Raw genomic sequence first — 19,399 nt, 5'->3', positions numbered from 1 at the left:
GTCATTTTCTCTTTTAGAAAACGTATACTAATCCTGTTTTGTTAACTGAATATCTCTGAATCCATTCTAATGATTCTTTCTTCCTCCCTCCCATGTCAAATCCATATGATCCAATTTGTGTGAAAATGTTTAGTGCTCAGCGAGATTCTTAAGAAGTCATTGTGAGAACTGGTTAGCCATGGAGTAAGGCTCACTACGTATTGAAAGGCGGTGGAATCAGAGCTATGTGAAAATTATATTAGCCCAAGATTTGATTTTTTAACTACCAATCTGACTCTTGGAAAGAAAACTACCAAATACAATTTATTTTCCTTAACAAAATAAAGTATGCCTATAGAAATTCCCAGAGTGAGAGAGTTCTGGGAGCAGTGCTCCCAGACATCATATTGTATAATGAAATCATTGAAGTTGTTTAATTTTGAGCATACAAGGCATTTAGACCAATGACCTTCTGTTTTCCTTGAGCTCTGATGACTGGCCTTGCTATTTGTGTTTATTTTCTAGAAGTGAAATGCTCAGCCTTTTAAAATTATGTTTTGGTAGAGCAGCCAAGAGCACGGGTATTGCTTGCTTCTCTTCTGTGTAATGACATAACGTGCTCATGGTGCTTTCTTCCTCTCCCCACCCGCTTTGCGTCCTTTTCCTAGATGCGCATCGGGAATTCCTTCACAGGCCTGCTTCTGGATACGTGCCAGAGGAGATCTGGAAGAAAGCTGGTAAGAACTGTTGAAAAACACGAGTCTAGTGTTCTAGCAGCTGTGCACAGTTGTTCATGCAGTGATGTGAGGAGCGACGAGGAGGGCCTTTCCTGCTAACAACAACAAAAACAAAACAGCCCCCCACCACAAACCAAAATTCTAAAATCCTAATTAATATTCTTCCACCAGGCCTGATTAGAACATGGAATAGTTTTCATGTTAGTAGCATCTGCTAGTGCCACGTAATTGACCGTCTGGCAATATTTCTGTTTTAAACCCCTGTTTTTCAGGTGCTACCGTGGTTTCGGGCTGAAAGCTGGCATAAGAGGTCTCAGCTTGCGTGCAGTTTACTCTGAACAAAAAACAAATCTAACGTTTTAGAAATTAAATTGCGTACGTCAGTCTTTTCTCCTCCTTTTTTTAAAAATGGAGTTACAATCGGCACGTCTCCGAAATTCTTTAAAAAAACCCCAGCAAAACAAGTTGACTTGTTGAGGCACTCCCAGATTTTATGATTACAGCCAATATTTAAAATTGATCTTCTGTGCTCATTAATATTCAGTGACCACAACTAAATTGTTTCCTAAGTTAAATGACAAAGTTGCTAAACTTTTTTTTTTTTTCCCCTCCCATGTACACTATCAGATTTTCATTAAGAGATACTGGTCTCCATTTGGGGGCTGATTGAAAGTTCCCGATGGCACTCTGACTTCAGAAGGTTCAGATCTGGCAGAGTCTTGGGGGAACACCAACACTTAGAAAAGTTGAGCCGGGGCGCCTGGGTGGCTCCGTCATTAAGCGTCTGCCTTCGGCTCAGGGCGTGATCCCAGTGTTCTGGAATCAAGCCCCAGGTCGGGCTCCTCCACTGGGAGCCTGCTTCTTCCTCTCCCACTTCCTCTGCCTGTGTTCCCTCTCTGGCTGGCTGTCTCTCTCTCTCTGTCAAATAAATAAATAAAAATCTTTAAAAAAAAAAAGAAAGAAAAGTTGAGCCAAAACCTTGAGAAAACTGACTCAGGAGAGAAAGTGTAAAACCTGTTTCAAGAGTTAAAGATGAGGTGACAGACACATACTGTGGCTTTGAGCTGCTATAAACCCCAACTATTAAAATAGTTTGGAGAAACTGGAAAATGCTATTTCTGCCAAGGGTCAGATGAATGTAGGGCTGAGATCCCTAATCAAGGAGAAATAGTTAAGGGAAAGGGTCTCTTTGGGTAGTGATTTGACCCAGCTGTGTCCGTAGTTCTTTGCAAGTTTGCTGATGCTCTGATCATTGGGCTCTTACCCAAGTGTTTTTAAAGATTTTTCTAAGAAATACCTGTTTTGTAAGAGTGATAAGGAGTTTCGAAATCTGATAGCATGCTAGACTTAGTAGCTTAGATTGAGAACCAGAAGGCTCTCTTGCATGTCCAATAAACAAATCAGATAGATGATTCAGCTTAAAGGTTATGTATATTGCTCAGCTGCACAGTCTTACCAGATTGACAGCATCACCTCTAAGAAGATTTCTTCCTGGGTCATGGGGTACTCCCAAGCTGTTAAAAGGTGCCGAGTGTCACCTTTCTGGAAAAAGAATTGCTACATCTTCTTTCTGACCACTTTTTCTTCCCCATTCGGAAGCTGTCAGCGCAACTTATTTCAATAAGAGACAACAAAGAATTGCCATTTTGGACAGCAGAAGGATGACATTTTATGTCGAGGGAGAGAGTCTTTCTCTGCATTTCCCTTATTTATGTGTATTTAAGTTAAATCCTTGATAGTTCATAAAAAAAAATTGACAGGAAAACCTTGTGTAATCCAAATTCTTTTTCTGTGCTATTATCTGCTCAAGTCTTTGTTTGACTGCTATTAAGCGAGAGCAGATTTTTCTGAATATACCACCTTTGTTGGAAAGTCAACTTGAATAGCTCTGCACAAAGTGGTATTTTACCATAAGTGGTAAGCAATTGGAAGCAGATTCAAAACTGCACTATATATTTGCCACTTAATCAGGTTCTTTAAAAATTTGACATGTTGTAATCTAGTGAGTCCACTCCTCTTTTTCTTCACTGTTTTGTGGGTTTCTGAAACTAAATCTGTGTATACTTGACATCGTGGGGGGCTGCGACTAGTGAAAGAACAATCCTTGCTTCCGTTGTGTCCATGGACTCTCTAAGAAGCACTAAACCTTATCAAACAAATGCCCAGAACATTTTTTAGATGTGCCTGTATTCTATCTTAGGGCTTCTGTCTAAAATAGGGTCGAAGGGGGGGTTGATTACATTTGTGTATTTGTGTCATTCTCACACGGTATCCCTAATCTGCACAAGAACAGTTTGGGGATAGTTTTCTATGGATGGCTGCTAATATTAAGGAATATACTAAATCCCCAAAGTACAGGCGACAGTTTCGTCTGGAAATCTTGAATATAACTGCTTATAATATTTATCTTTATAGGCTTCTTAAAAAGCATTTCTAGTGTTCACAGTGTCAAGGCATCCAGCATGATGAAAACACCAAGGGCAGAATGTGACATCTGCACTCAGCTTGTTACAATTTGAAAGCTTTTTTCCCCAAGATTCCAAAATTTGCTGTGGGCAAAATTTTTTTTAGTAGAAAACCTATAAAGTGTGTCTTTGCAATCAAAGTATTATACATTACCTTTGTGGCAAAAGATAAGTAAATAAAAGCAAGTTTAAAGCATTTGAAAAATATCAAAGGAGTAGAGCTCTCAAAATTCAATGTAGTATAACCAGTGCATCCTTTTTCACAGGAAATTATAATTGCAAAAAGTATGTCCTGTGCATGAAAGTATATCATACAATATTTAACACCATTTCATTTTCAAATGATTTCAAACTTGCAGAAAAGTTGCAAAAAATGGTATAAAAAATTGCCTCTTTCTTTTTACGCAGTTTTCCCTATTTTATTGTATTTGCTTTAATGTCTTTCTTTTCCTCTTTCCTTCCCTCCCTTTCTTTCTCTGTTGTGTATATTTTTCCTCAGCCATTTGAGAGTAAGTTGCTGATGTGATGCCCTTTCACCCTAAATATTTAAGTGTGTATTTCCTAAGAACAAGGACATTCTCTTATATAACTATAGTACAGTTACTAAAATCAGGACTTTAACAGTATGTTACTCAAAGACCCCAAATTCTGCTTGTTGCCCCATTAAGGGTATAACAATGTAACAGTTTAACAATACACATTTTTAAATATTTTTGGTCCTAACATGTTGAAGGCCCATCAGTTTTCCCCTATAATTAGTATTTTTAAAAGCAACAGCAAAAGTAACTGAACACACCATAACGGTATGAAAAGCCTTCATAAATTTGAGGGAAAAAATCTAACATAAAGATAGTTTTCAAATCACAACCGAATGTTTTCTTCAGTATATTTCTTTTTCAAAGGATCAGTGAATGTTTGCAGTTGGTAATAAATATTCAAGCACCTTGCAAATGTCCTACCAACTCTCTTTGCTGATCTGTATATGCCTGTGGGATTAGAATAGGAATGCATAATTTAAATATAAATTGCCTGATTTGCATACACAATTAGTCAAGCTACAGCTTTGATCGTAAGCAAAAATTATTGTCCTGTATTACCACTTAGATAGAATTTTAATTCACCTTGAATATTCAAACTAAATTAGACCCTGGCTGTCTAGTTAGAAGGGCAGTGCTTCCCTGGTGCCCCCGGTCGTTTATGATAGGGTAATCAAGGCATCTTTTCACCTCCTGGTGAAGAAAGAGCTGAAGCTCTGTGCAGTACTCTGTTTCTATCCAGATTTTAAGTGGCATATCTTAGAGCAACCAACAAAGGCTTAACATATTTTAGTTAATATTTCCAGTCTGGATCTTTCCCTTATATTTTAGTTTATAAAACCTAGCAGACAGTAATTACAAACGAAAGAACTTCAGAAATAATGTGGCTAAAGTGGCAGAGGCTACAACCGTCATGCCAGCTAATTACTAGTGGAGGGCCTTTGTTGATCCTCAAGGCCTGGGCTATAGATGTGTGAAATAAACCATAGACGTTTAAGAAACCATAGGACTATTTGCATCTCTTACATTTTTAATCTACAGTAAAACATTTTTTTTATTAGGAATCTATGTTTTTAATTAAACAGAACATTTAATTAAGGTGCTTTTTAAGTGGGTGAAACAATTAAGTGCAAACACTTGAATGAAACATGTCATAATTAGTTTTAATAGAGTGTTAATTGGTACTAGGTTTGCCAAGTTAATAATTACTGCTTATTAAATTTTCAATTAATCATTGTCATTTTGCTTTGAATAAAGATGAAAATTAGATAAACTAATTTAGGGGGAGGATATTTTCCCTTGTTAATTAGAACAGTTAATTTTTTTAAATGGAAATTACTTGTTTTAGTTGTCAATCTCATATTGTACATTAGTGAAATCTTTGCACCCTTTCCACAGCCAAAAATAAAGAGCTAATTTGACACCTTGCAGGTTTGTAGGCAGGCCTGATTGTTTTGGCCTCTGGTATGATTCAATTACGTTTGTCTAGTGCAACAGTTGGTTATGCGGAGCTGTGTGTATATTTGATTGAGTGGATGGGCAACAGCTTAAAACTTGGGAAATGAGAACATGATTTTTAAAGAACCCTATCATTTAGCCTGTAAGGGCATAAATCCACATGACTAGGGAAATGACTTAGGAAAAAGAAAAGCCAGATCATCTCTTTCATCCTGGATTTTCTTTACAAGGTCTACATCGACGTAATTGCCATATGAATTACCTTTCACTGTTGTGCTGTATGTTTCACCAGCAAAATAATTGTTAGCACTTAGATATGTATATGTGTAAAATCCATCCCCTTCCTCTTTCCTTCTGAAAGCTTTTTAACGTGCACTCCCTATGTGCGTATTAACCTATCGCCTTGTGGCAAACCTCCCTAATGTGTCTGAATTATCCAGGCAGGTTTCTTGTGATGGTTTTCGTCCTTTAGCTACTGAAGTCTGGTCTCCTAATCATTTCTGGAGATCCTAGTTTGGGGGAGAAGTTGTAGTGACCCTATAGTAGTTTAAAAAAGATTCGCAGACATGCAAGTTCAAGAAAGAAAGATCTCACCCTCTGTTTTCCTCCGTGAGTTTCAGCAAGCTGCTGGCTTTTTAGACGAGCCAGGAGAACGGCCCAGTAGTTGGGGTGAGAGTCACACCCGTTCTATAGAATTGTGTTTAACAGCGACCGGTATGCAAGGGCCTGCGCTAACAGGCAACTGTTCTCTTGCCGGTGTGGCCTGCCTGGCACGCAGAGGAGGCGGTCAACGAGGTGAAGCGGCAGGCGATGACCGAGCTGCAGAAGGCCGTGTCGGAGGCCGAGCGGAAAGCCCATGACATGATCACGACAGAGCGCGCCAAGATGGAGCGCACAGTGGCTGAGGCCAAGCGGCAGGCGGCGGAGGACGCGCTGGCCGTCATCAATCAGCAGGAGGATTCGAGCGAGGTGAGGTACTGGTGGGGGCTTCCAAGGCAAGCAGATCATTTCCACTCATTCGCGGGCTCGGTTCTGAGGCCAGGGGGTCACAAATAAAAGGGGGGATTGGATTTTAGACAAACCGATCTTTTTTGGGGCGGTGTAGAAATTAGAATAATTTGGGGGGAGTCTTGGCACTTGGGGAATCCATCAAGAGCTTGGGCAAATGTTGTCTTTATTAAAGACCGAAAAAGACAACTCTGCCAGGAAAGGTTTTTAACATCTTTGGTGGATAACAGGTTAAAGAGAAATGCTTACGACTGCCTCGCACTGTTCAGAGGCTCCAGACCCAGCTGTGTGCACAGGCGTCTGTCAGCGTCTGTGTGTGGTTCCTTCTCATAGAAGGGGTTCCATAGAGACGCCCTGTGCAAACATGCTCCCCAAAGACGTCCTGCAGGGCTGGCATCGCACCCACTCCCTTCACTGTTGGTCCTAAATTCCAGTGCGAGAACGGCGTCTGCATCAGTTCAACCTTTCCAAAGAGATCCTCTGCACAGTCTGTTTCCCACATTATTTGTCATAACCATTATGCTGGTCATTTCATAGCATCACAGCGCCACTGGAGGTAATATGATTTGGTATTATTTGAGTATATTAAGATACACACACGTAGCCCAAATGGCTCAAGGATCTGGGAAGTAACCAAAACACTGTACCTAACAATACTTTTTCAAATAGAGCCTATAAAGTCAGAACAACGTGGTAATGCTTTGCATTAATTAATGCAGCCCCACCATCATCCCCCACCCCACAGTAACTTCAGATAAAGGACTGTAGTTAGCTAGTCTCACCAAGCTGAACTAGTTAGAGCGTCAACTGGTAAATCAATGGTCTACTACAATACATATCTATAATTTGTGAGGGAGAGTACGAATTTAATTTGTACCAGGCTTCTCTGTAGATGAAAGACCCTGCGGGAATCACTCGATGTCCAGAGTTTCTATTTAATGTGTAGCAGGTGAATAACAAGAGGACAAAAGGAATTGATTTTCAACGTTTGAAAGTTTCTCAGGAAAAGAGGGACAAAGGGAAGTTTATCTACTCTTTAACTGCTGACTTTTCCATTGTCGAATTAAGCTAGACATAAATTCAATTTTATTGGCATCTTGTGGCTAAGATATTTAAGGACCTTGTTTTGTGTTTTTTTAAAAAAAAAATTTCTATTAACATCCTTCGGAGAGAATTTGTCCTGCTCCATAAGTTAGTAATACCATGAAGCACAGTAGTTGTGCGAAAACATTACCACTTCCACAGAACACTTTAGGGCTGTTATGTACGGGAACACTATTTTGTAGGCCACTAAATTCTAAAGATGAATGTTTAAGAAGAAATTGAGAACTAAGTCTTTGTATCTGGGAAATAGCATGCTGTATTCCTTCAGTAGCTGAAAGCTTTGTACCTTTATTCCTGACATCTATCCAGAAAAATACATGGTCTTGACACTAGTATTTAGCATTATAGAAATAAGGATCATTACGGTCATTTTTGGATGCAGATAATCTGAGAGGCAACTTAAGTCTGATTTCTTACTTTTCTTTAAACTGCAGTACCTCTTGTAAGATTTAGAGTCAGGGTGAGGGGCTTGATCCCTTCAAGATTTTTTTTTTAAGATTTTATTTATTTATTCGACAGAGATAGAGACAGCCAGTGAGAGAGGGAACACACGCAGGGGCAGTGGGAGAGGAAGAAGCAGGCTCATAGTGGAGGAGCCTGATGTGGGGCTCGATCCCATAACGCCGGGATCACGCCCTGAGCCGAAAGCAGACGCTTAACCGCTGTGCCACCCAGGCGCCCCGATCCCTTCAATAATTGAGTTTCTTTTCTTCAAAAGCAACGTAAACATTTTCCCAAGAGTAGGAGAGCAAAAGGTGGAAGAGAGATTTCATTGGAATGAAGCGGAGACTTCTCTAGACTTGGATAAGTCTGTACACACATACTATAAAAGTGGTTTGACCAAGGACTTGACAGAGAAGTTAATCCACTAGCCCTAAGTTAATGTTTCTGCTTCTTCTGAGGAATGACAAGGTCTGGGAATAGTCTGAGTGCCTGGTGGTAGTAGGTTTAGTCAGCTCTATCTTTTGCCCAAATTTATCTATAAATTTAGAGATAAAAAGTATATTCTCCNCAGGAATGCTTTACTTTTAATTTATGAATGAGAACAAAACTTTAAATCCGACACATTATTTTTCTGTAGTCTGCTCTTTCCTCACACTAAGGAATAGACGCCTTTTCATAGAAATGACCTGATAAAAATCACCCCAGCAGTGATGCTTGCAAATCACCTCAGTCTAGAAAGCTCCCTGGGCCCCTCCGGGACAGAACCAGGACAACTTTGGCTTCCTTGGGCTAGGACATACCTCCCTATTCCAGCCTTCGCCATGGTTGGCCCCAGGGTGGGCATCTCTTAAGCCAGGACTGCTTGGCCCAGCTGCTGTGCAGAGAAGAGAGTCCAGGCACTTCTCCGAACTCTTCTGTTTCAGGGGGTTTTCTTGAATTTTAGCCACTCAACCCCAAATAAGACCCACCTAGTATTGTGCTGTAGGAATTTGATAAATTATTCTTTGTTTTCTTAGAAAAATACATAGGAGGTTTGGCTGCCATAGTAATTGGTTGAAAAAAAATATTCCCATTAAATGTAGGAACCATTCATTTTAAAACTGTACTAAGAAATTAATGGGCATTCCTGGGGGTGCCTGGGTGGCACAGCAGTTAAGCGTCTGCCTTCGGCTCAGGGCGTGATCCTGGCATTATGGGATCGAGCCCCACATCAGGCTCCCCTGCTATGAGCTTGCTTCTTCCTCTCCCACTCCTCCTGCTTGTGTTCCCTCTCTCGCTGGCTGTCTCTATCTCTGTCGAATAAATAAAATCTTTAAAAAAAGGCGCCTGGGTCACAGCGTTAAGCGTCTGCCTTCGGCTCAGGCGTGATCCCGGCGTTATGTGAGCCCCACATCAGGCTCCTCCGCTGTGAGCCTGCTTCTTCCTCTCCCACTCCCCCTGCTTGTGTTCCCTCTCTCGCTGGCTGTCTCTATCTCTGTCAAATAAATAAATAAAATCTTAAAAAAAAAAAAAAGAAAGAAAAAGAAATTAATGGGCATTCCTTAAAAAAAAAAAAAAAGGTCCAGTTTGTGACCTGCCCAGGGAAGTTTGTGATTCAATACGTACAATTCTCAATTACTCCTATCCATGTATTCATTTATTCTTTCAGTAACAAAGTTTTGAGCTTTTATTCTCTGTCAGGGAGGGTGCTAGGCACTGAAAATACCTCTGCTTTCGTGTAGAGTACAGTTCATTAGAGGAGGCAGATCACTAAATTAGAGGAGTCTTAACAGGTTTAGTGTGAAAGCTTCCGGAAATTAAGTTTCATTTCATCTGATACTTAAGGATAATCAGGAACTGGTCAGCAGCTGCTCTCCCTCTCACTCCACCCCCATTGCTTCATCACTGTGTCCTTGGGCAGGGGCATGTCAGCGCCTCTGTGCAGGAGGAAGAGAAAAGGTGGACAAAGAAGCTATGCCAGGCTTTGAGAACAGGAGGGCGGTGTGGCTGCTGAGTGTTTAGGAAGGATCACTCCGGCTGCAGTGTGGAGACAGATCAGGGGAAACTCAAAGGAGGGACCAGTCTTTCAGGAGACAGATGGGGACGAAGGTGGTTGATAGTGGCACTGGGGGTGGAGAAAATTGTCTGTGTTGGCGGGGACCCCATGAGATAAAAAATGGGCAGGATTTCATGACGGGTTGGCTGTCAAGGAAGAAGAGGGCGTCCAAGAGAGGGGTTTGGGATATACGCATCAGGTGATCTTAGTTGAACAATCTTCAGAAACTTTGCCACTGGCTTTGATCTGCTCAGGGTGTGGGTTTTTCCTTGTTGGGGGGGTGGTGGTTGGTAGAAGAGGCAACCTATGTTTTTGTGCATAAACAACACATATAAACATTTTAAGAAACTCAAATCAGTTACTGAATCCAGTTGGACAGATCGCCTCTGTGAACCGGAAGGGGTAAATAGCGCAAAGTCTTAAATAGTCTGTGCTGTTTAATGTGGAAATCAGGATAGTAGTAGCCGAAGGTGGGGTATGGGGGGGGCCGTACCCCCAGTTTGAGTGACACAGTCCTGGTTTATCCCTGTTGTCCCGAGTTAGTACTGAGTGGTCCCTTTTATTCTCAAGTGTTCTGGTTTGTATGATACATTACATGGCCACACCACTTAAAGGCCATGCTCAGGCGATTCGATGGTCATCTTTTGCTAGCAAAGCTCTGAGGCAGGTGCTTGGGGTAGAAGGAATCCAAGAGGAGGACCTGAATCCTGGCTTCAGCTCAGTTACCGTATCAGGTGTCCTGGGGCAAATCATTTCACTCCTGTGAGCCTTTATTTCTTCTTAAGGAACGAGATGTTATTTGCTTGCCTCGCAGGGGTGTTTGGAAGTTTTTTGTCTGTTTTCTTTTTTACTGAAGCATAGTTGACACACAATGTTTTGATTTTTTTTTTACACCCATATTTTAAGGTGTTTTGAGAGCTGTAATGCAAGGCATCATTATGTGCTCATATTTCCCACAGTCCTGCATCACAAAATACACTAAGCTGGGGGCGCCTGGGTGGCGCAGCGGTTAAGCGTCTGCCTTTGGCTCAGGGCGTGATCCCGGTGTTGTGGGATCGAGCCCCGCATCAGGCTCTTCTGCTATGAGCCTGCTTCTTCCTCTCCCACTCCCCCTGCTTGTGTTCCCTCTCTCGCTGGCTGTCTCTATCTCTGTCGAATAAATAAATAAAATCTTTAAAAAAAAAATACACTAAGCTTTTCTGACTGAAACAAATCTTTTTCTCCCTTCTCTCCCTTAGTTTGAAGCCACCTCCTATCATAAACACGTACCCACCTCTTATTTAGATCGTACATGATCTAATCTGAATCTATAAAAATGCATGTGTAGATAATATAAATGTACAGAATATTATTCTCCCCTTCATAAGGACTTCAAGAAGGAATCTGAGCTTTAGCCTCAGAAGACCAGATCTTTAGACTGAGCTTCTTCTGAGCTGTTTGTATTAACAGCCGATGCCCCGGAATACTTCGGTGATTTCTGAATTTAGCCTTCTTCTTTCTACCTGTTGTCACACATGTAAAATGGACCTACTAACGCCCATTCTGCTTTGGAAAATCAGTGGTTCTGAAAAGTAGGCAGTGAAGAATGGGAAAATTCCAGAAGGAGGAGACAAGAGTTGAAAATCTTGAACTGGCGAGAAGAGCAGGAACAAAGTGTCGAGTTAGGAATGAACAGGCACAAGTATTATTTGTAGGGGGGCCATGTGGTTTATCATCCAGGTACGGACTCTTCTCAGAGGAAAAGGGGGTGCTCTCGCCAGGACGGGCCAGTCCTGTACACCACGCTGTCCCGGGCAGGCAGAAATCCACGCTCAGCGTGCTTAATGGGGGTGGCAGGAAGTTTGGCCTGCGTGACACCGGCAGACCTACGGTGAACGTTTACCTCTACCAGGTGTGGTAGAAGCTGCTCTTTGTACTCTCTGTGCTTTAGCTCATTTACTCTTCCTGTGAGTCGGGTAGTGTAGACAGACGTTGCTCTTGTCCTTTGCATATGAGGAAAGCTGAGGCTTGGGAGGTTAGGCCTCTGCTCAGGGTCTCAGCAGTAAATGTGAGCCGGCCCGCAGCCCAGACTCTCAGGCCACCTTCTTAATAGCCACGTGATGGTAGGGGAATTTTTTTCCCCCCAATTGGATATTAGCGTATCTATTTCCTCATTGGACCTCCTTCAGATTATTCCTACCTAGATCTCTAAATTTACGTGGATTTATACACTAGTAATTGTTATTATAGTAGAACGATGCTGAACTTGGGGCAGACATCTAAGCAATATGATACTTTCTGGGGACTCCTGGGTGGCTCAGTTGGTTAAGCTCGGGTCATGGTCCCAGGGTCCTGGGATCGATCGGCCCGCATCGGGCTCCCTGCTCAGCGGGGAGTCTGTTTCTGTCTCTGCCCCTCCCCTCTGCTCGTGCTTTCTCTCTCTCTCTCTCAAATAAATAAATCTTTGAAGAAATATTATATTTTCTGTGCTTTCACTCCCTCTCTCTCTCTTATAGTGTATCAACGTATTGCACCTAGAATATACTGCCAGCATTCGCATAAATAAAAAAAAAAAGGAAATTTGCTGAATCTGGCCATCTTCAGCAGTTTTTTTATTTTTTCATATTCATATCTGGTTCCCATCCATGTATAATTATTTTCCCAATGAACATTGTCAGATTGGGCCTATTTTCGAAGAGCTTGGCGACAAGTCTTCTTTGAGATCCGTAACCAGTTCTGGCTTGGGGGATCGAAGTGAATGACTGGAAGTGGTAGAGAAAGAAGAGTAAATAATTGTACTGTTAATACTTCTGAGTTGTAAGCCATCAAACTGATATCCACCCCTCTAGATTAAAATGGCCTTTATTTATTATTCCTATATAGGGGCAGAACCACACAGTTTACATTGAGTTGGACATTTTTGTTGCATTTAGAGAGAAACACTGATCACATCTTTAAACTTTATATTTCCAGAACCTGATAAACCCTGACAGTGTGAGCAAGTCATTCTGGGAGGTTCATCTTCTTTACAACTTCTATAATTAATGGAACCCCCGCCCCCCCATGGACTCTGTAGAATTAGTTACCACAGTGACAGCCCAGGAGTCTCGCATCATGGTTCCTAGAAGGCCCCCATGATCCTGTCAGACCCATTGATCCCCAGAACAATTTGGAGCTCTCGGAGCATAAGCTGTGATAATGTTACAATAAGATTTTTTGTTGTTGTTCCAAATTAAAAGCCAGCCGTTTGCATCCATAGATGTTCATGATACAGTGGATGGAGAACTGGACCTGGAATGGTGTAGAGTGATTCACCTCTTGAACTTTGGTTTTCATATCTGTAAAACTAGGGTAATGTTTATGTGTCTCAGTTTGTAAGGTTGTTGAGAGATATAGATGAGTAGAAGTATTTTATACCATGTCACCTTCCAAGAGAGCAGTGTATAAAAGAGAGAAATGGAAAGCCAGTTAAGAAGCTATTCTACCAGGAAGGGCACGGAAGGAAGTTGCGTAATAAATGTGGGCCTGGAAATCTGGGAGGAGAGACTGTGGACACAAGATCTGTGGGGATTGGCACCGAGTCATTGCCGGAGCCAAAGAGGAATTTCTAATCAGATGACAAAGTCTTGAACGTTGAGTGTTGCCAGCGACCAAAGTGGACCACCCCAGAGAGGTTTAGGGAATACTGACTTGGGTGACAGGAGCGTCGTGGTGGTTGGAGTTCCAGGAAGTAGCTCAGGAAAGAAAGAAGGGCTGGAGAAACAGGTTGAAGTGTCGTTTTGTTACAGCTGATAGTTGAAACAATGAGGAGGGCTGAGGAGGGAGAGCGTAGGAAGGGAAAGATTTCTTCGCTTTATGCCAGCTTCCCCTTCCAGACAAATATTTAGAGGGAAATGAACAAACAGAAAAAAGAGGTTACAGTGTAACAACAGAATATGAGTATCTCAACAAAAAGGTTAGAGGGAATTTCAACAAGGGGAATAAAGAAAGGAGGAATGGGGAAATGGTGAGTAATGGCGACTCTTTCGAAGGTCCGAGGACAGTGAGGGTACAGAGTAAGTGGTCACTGATGAAGTGGAAGGGGAAGTAAGCTGATGTGTTTTCTACGCAGCTGTCAGTGCCTGTGCAGGAGGCATGGGGCCACAGCTTTCTAGTTCTAAAGATCGTACCCTGCAAGGATTGAGATGGTCTTGTTTTCTTCCAGCCAGTGACATTTTATGCAGGACTTCCTGAACATCAGGCACTGTGGTTAGCACAGACGTCATCCTGAACAACCATGCAGTGATATCATTCCCGTGTTGTAGGTACTGTCGCTTGAGGGTTTAAGTACCTCGCTCGTGGTTCTGAGGCCACTAAGTGATAGAGTTGCAAATGAAGCCCAAGACAGGCCAGCTGAAGCCACTCAACACCGGAAGCCATTTCCATTGCACACCACGATACCTTGTCTTTGGTGCTCCAGCTTCCTGTGCCAGCCTCTGTCTGCTTTCAGGAGTGAGGCACCCTTCTCGCCTGGTCCTGCCAAAACAGGCTCTAAGAAATATCCGAAATGGACAGAGTGTGGCACTTGGGGGAATGTGCTTGATTTGCAGTCCAAAGGCCTGGGTGAATCAAACCTTGGCTCTGTAGTTTCGTATCTGCGTGGCTTTAGGCAAGTCATTTACTGGAAGAGTTACTTATTCTTTGGGCCTCAGTTTCCTAAGCTGCAGAATGTACAGCGCAATGCCAGTGTAAGGTGAATTTAAGACCGTGTGTTGTAGAGTTCTTTACGTTTTGGGAGTTTTCATTGGAATCATTCGATTCTATTCATCGAGCATCATTTGCATGCAAGAGTTTTTATGGAGAATTGTAGGTGAGTATAGACCTGGAGAAACTTAAAGCAATCAGGAGAAAATGTTTCATTTTTTGGAAAAAGAATTTCCAACAGTAAGAACCAGAAAGGATATTATTTTCCAGGTAGGGCTATGAAAGACCATTCTCAGTGTATCTAAAATAGGAAGAAAGAAACAATTTTGTTCTTAGGGGTGAGGAGAATGCTGGTATGAAACAAAGTAGCAACAATCTGGGACACACAGCTTTGGCATTTCAAAGCTTCAGTTCATCATTTCCCTTTCCATCTGCAGGATTAGCACATTTAGCAAACCTCATAGTCTTTACCTGAGTCACAGCCTAACTTTGGTCAGTGGCTGACTCCCATTTTTCAGATCAGGGCAAACATATTCTTTATGCCAAAAAGGGAATAATAACAGCACAAATAAGGGAAGACTATAAAGTGCCATGAATTGGGGGGATGAAATTTGCTATGAAGTGGTATTCTTGAGCCTTCTACGTGTCACAGTAATTCAGTTGCCAGCATCATTCTCTAGAGGACTGAGAGGGACGCTCAGTTACATGATGGACGGTTGGATGGTTGGATGGGAGAAAGGAAAAGGAAGGAAGGGAAGACAGGGAGGAAGGGAAGGGAAGGAAGAAAGAAATGAACAGACAACTACCAGGAAATACTAGCCTGACTATAAAAAGCATAAATTGAAAAATGTAAAATTAGATTAAACCATTGTTGATACACCCCCGGGTATTATACACAGTTTGCACTTTCCACCTTTGTGAACAGCAGAAAGCTTAGAAATTGCAAATAATCCAGAGTAGGGTTCCCACAAGATTCTACACATTCCGCTCTCCCAGAAGTGTGACGGTCGAGTGACCGAGTGCCCCTGGTCAGGCATCAGTCTTGCGAGTATGGATGAGCCAACAGGAAATTCACTAGAGCCACGCAAGAGAAATGTATTAATAGAAATTGCTTTGTCTGTTTTCTAATGAGCTTTTCAAAAGGAATATGCACTTTGGAGTTTTTTTGTTAATGGAACACTTGGCGCTAAAGTTCCCCTGCACAGTTATTGCAATGCAATGTTAAGAGCAATAAAAATATGTAGCTTCCCCCACCCCCCACTAGCTCATCTGAATTGCTCTTTGTTGTACTTTCCTACAGCTGAAGGTTGTTTTTGTCCCGGGGGTGGGTGGTAAATGAATGGAATTGAACAACTTCGGATGGAACTAGAGGTGAAACTAGCCAGAGCTCTTGAATCCTGGGTCAGAACCCAGTGATGCTAGGCAAGAAATCTCAATCCCCAGCAGCTTCATGATCCAAAACATCTGTTTCTATATTTGGCATCATTCCACTTTTTTATTTATAAAATTGTTCCCATCTTTGAAAACACTTTAAAAAATAAAGAAGTTCCCATTCTGTCCCTTCTGTCCACTCCCCGGCACATGCATTTGTAATTACCTGGTTTAGTCTGTGTGTTTAATCAGCTTAAATTGAGAAGGTTGCCTACATCTGATTTCAATCTGAAGTGCTGGGCAGTTACCACCCTTGTGTCTGCCAAACCGTGCCTCTGCCAGAAAAAGGATAAGACTCACACCAGGCTATTTCCTAAAGAAGCCACTTGACTCAGATTAGATGTTTAATTTCCTTAAAATATTGTTTTGGGTCCAGGTCTCTGTTCTCTAATTGGGATTTTCTGATATAATTTAGGAATTTTGCTTATTTGCTGAGTTTGTTCCAGGATCCAGCTGGCATTATTCTAAATGCCTAAACCTCAAGGAAGTAAACTTCACTCTGGGCGCCGAACATCATACCTCACGACTCTGAAGCATGGGCCAGGCTCACGTTGTTCATGCCTTTGTTAGGACCATTATGCACACATCATGATTGAATTAATTTTGATGGAGAAGGGTTTCTAAGTTATGGTAGAAGCCTCTGATCCAGAGGGACACGTCTCTTGAAATATTTTCCTGGATAAATTACGTCAAAGTAGAAAAAAATTTACTTTAATTCCATTTTTATTTAAGACATTAACATACAAACCAAGTTTCTAAATTTCCTCAGCTATGTTCACTTTTTTAAAACACCTCCCACTGACCATAGTTTGAGATCTTAAATCCCCCACCCTTTTCACTGGGCCTAATTCCTGAATGGTAAAGAAATAAGAACGTATAGCTGAATTCTACGTTTTAAGAGTTCTGGAATGTAGAGGCTCCCAGCACTTTAAAAGCCTGTAGGAGCCCCTTTATTTGTTAGCAAGATTAGATTGACTGCTAAACATCTCTTTGTGTATTTTGGACATTGGTAAAACCATACACACCAGGCTGATGGACTGACACTCTACTGGGGTGTTTTTAGTAGATTTATGAGTCTGCCTTAGGCCATACAGCCAGCATGCTGGAAGCAAAACCAGTGCAGGCAACACAGTGGGGAGATGTGTAATATCCACGCATATCAGGGCATTTAAAAAGGTATTTTAATCGTGACACCACCACATACCAGTCAGCTGGGTTGGGGTTACCGTAGTATAGTCAGAAGTTTGTTTTGCAAGACAATCATCAAAACCAAGGAAGATAAACAATAAAAAAGATTAACGGCACAATGCTGAGCTCACGTGGTATAGCATTTCACACCGGGAGTGGTTTTGTCAAAGGAACCACGGACATTTAAAGTTGGCTTCTGGGAGTCCCGCCATTTCCTGCAAGGACCCCTGCTGGCACCGTCCTTGCTTGGTTCCCTGACGGTCTCTCCCATCCACGTGCTTTTCTATCTCTGGTGGGTCCGTGCCCTGATTCATGATGTGTTTATCTCAAAGTTGAAATCTTAGAGATTTCTGCTCTTCTCAACTCAGCTCTTGTAAAGCAGCTCCAGAGATTGGCCCTGGGCTCACCAATTGTTAGCTTCCTCTACTTCTCTAACAACTCCGAGTTGCAGAGGAACCCAGCCGCTGGGAAGCATTGTATGCAAAGAGAACCACTGTTTACTCGGTTTTAGTATTTCCGCTTTGCCAAGTCCAGTTCGGCGTAGTCCGATTGAGTCATCTGACTGATGTTTACGGAGCACCTGCTGTATAGCAAGCACCTTCTGGGTGCTTTGAGGCTATCAGAGAAGAACCAAGGATCCTGTCCTCCAGGTTGCTGAAGGGAAGGAGCTTGTTTTTGGCTTGTCCTCCTGTGTGCTTGTCAGGTACACAGAGTGAGCGAGTGCAGTGGGAAGAACTAAGCCACGGAGAGGTTCAGGGCCTTGCGTCGCTCTTGTTGGTCTGTGATGGAGCAGAGAGTACAGTCCTCTGTCTGCTGCATGATGCTTCTCTGAATCTAATATATGGTCCTCATAGGTCCCTCGTGATCCCTGTTAGTATCTAGAGGGAAGGAGCTTCTGCCAGGAGTGGCATAGTTGTGTCTGACCACGGTGCTGTAGGTATCGGAAGGGGACACAGTGCAGATCCAGAGATTGTTAGCATAGGTGAACAGAGAGCTTTGATGTGAAGAGAGCCAAATGTGAAGGGAAGGGATTTGACAATAAACACAGAAAGGAGCTACAGCCAGTTTGTTAGAATAGTCATTGGTAGGAAAGTTGGGGCGATCACACCGAAACCCGCATCTGCTGTGTGTTTAGTGTGCACACATACACACGGCCCCCGGAGTCGTCATTCTTCCCGTAAAGTTCTTGAGAATGAGCCGGTCGTGCGGCCTCGCCTATTGCGTCCGACCGTGGCCCGGACGAGGTGTTAACTGAGGGTTTTGCTTTCTTCTGCCTTTTCCTGTAGAGTTGCTGGAATTGTGGCCGCAAAGCGAGTGAAACGTGCAGCGGCTGTAACACGGCCCGGTACTGTGGCTCATTTTGCCAGCACAAAGACTGGGAGAAGCACCACCACATCTGTGGACAGACCCTGCAGGCCCAGCAGCAGGGGGACACGCCCGCGGTCAGCTCCTCCGTCACGCCCAACAGCGGGGCCGGGAGCCCCATGGACACACCACCAGCAGCCACCCCGAGGTCGACCACCCCGGGGACCCCTTCTACCATAGAGACAACCCCTCGCTAGACGGGAACTCAGAACTGTCAGAGGAAAGAACACAACCAACACGAAACCAATTCCTCATCCTCAGATGCTCAAAGTTGTTTTTTTGTTTGTTTATAGATGAACTATCCTATTTCAGTACTTCAGCAAGAGAGAACCTAACTGTATCTTGAGGCAGTAGTAAAACAGAGGGCCAGTAACGGGTCGTAATGACTTATTGTGGATAACAAAGATATCTTTTCCTTAGAGAACTGAAAAGAGAGCAGAGAATATAACACGAAATGATAGATTTGACCTCCTCCCTGTTATTTTCCAGTAGCTGGGATTTTAAACTAGGTGACCTCATTAACCGATGCTTTACCAAACAGCAAACCAAGAGATTGCTAATTGCTGTTGAAAGCAAAAATGCTAATATTAAAAGTCACAATGTTCTTTATATACAATAATGGAAAAAAAAAAAAGAGGAAAACCCTCAAGGGCATGAGCACTGGCTACAGCGGTAGACATTTTAACAAGAAGATGAATGGCGTCCGTGGGTTGCTAACTGAACTTTGAAGACCCGCTACAAAACGCACAGATGTGTAGCATATTGGAAGGAGACACAGATGTTCGGTTTTTTTTTCCTGTTTCTGAAAAGAAATAATAATATCCAGGTCAACAGAATGAAAAATGAAAGATGATTTGCAGTGGGATGTATGAATACAGCAGCAAGAAAAAAAATGCCATAGTACAAAAGGCTCCTTTATATATATATATATACACATACATATATATATATATATACACACACACACACACACACGCACACACGCAC

General features: G+C 42.5%; 1 protein-coding gene across 1 annotated transcript in view; it reads left to right on the top strand.

Annotated features, from left to right (window-relative positions):
- Nucleotides 1–19,399, top strand: part of RUNX1T1 (RUNX1 partner transcriptional co-repressor 1) — a 57,539-nt gene that overhangs the window by 35,646 nt on the left and 2,494 nt on the right. The window contains exons 8-10 of the mRNA XM_008689135.2: nt 648–716; nt 5,954–6,144; nt 18,334–19,399. The exon at nt 18,334–19,399 is cut by the window's right edge and continues 2,494 nt beyond it. Coding sequence (XP_008687357.2) covers nt 648–716; nt 5,954–6,144; nt 18,334–18,609 — 536 coding nt within the window. The 3' untranslated portion in view covers nt 18,610–19,399. The remainder of the gene's footprint in view (nt 1–647; nt 717–5,953; nt 6,145–18,333) is intronic.

The sequence above is a fragment of the Ursus maritimus genome, unplaced genomic scaffold (assembly GCF_017311325.1).
Source record: "Ursus maritimus isolate PB19 unplaced genomic scaffold, ASM1731132v1 scaffold_9, whole genome shotgun sequence".
Classification (NCBI taxonomy): domain Eukaryota; kingdom Metazoa; phylum Chordata; class Mammalia; order Carnivora; family Ursidae; genus Ursus; species Ursus maritimus.
This window is presented reverse-complemented; position numbering and strand designations above follow the sequence as displayed.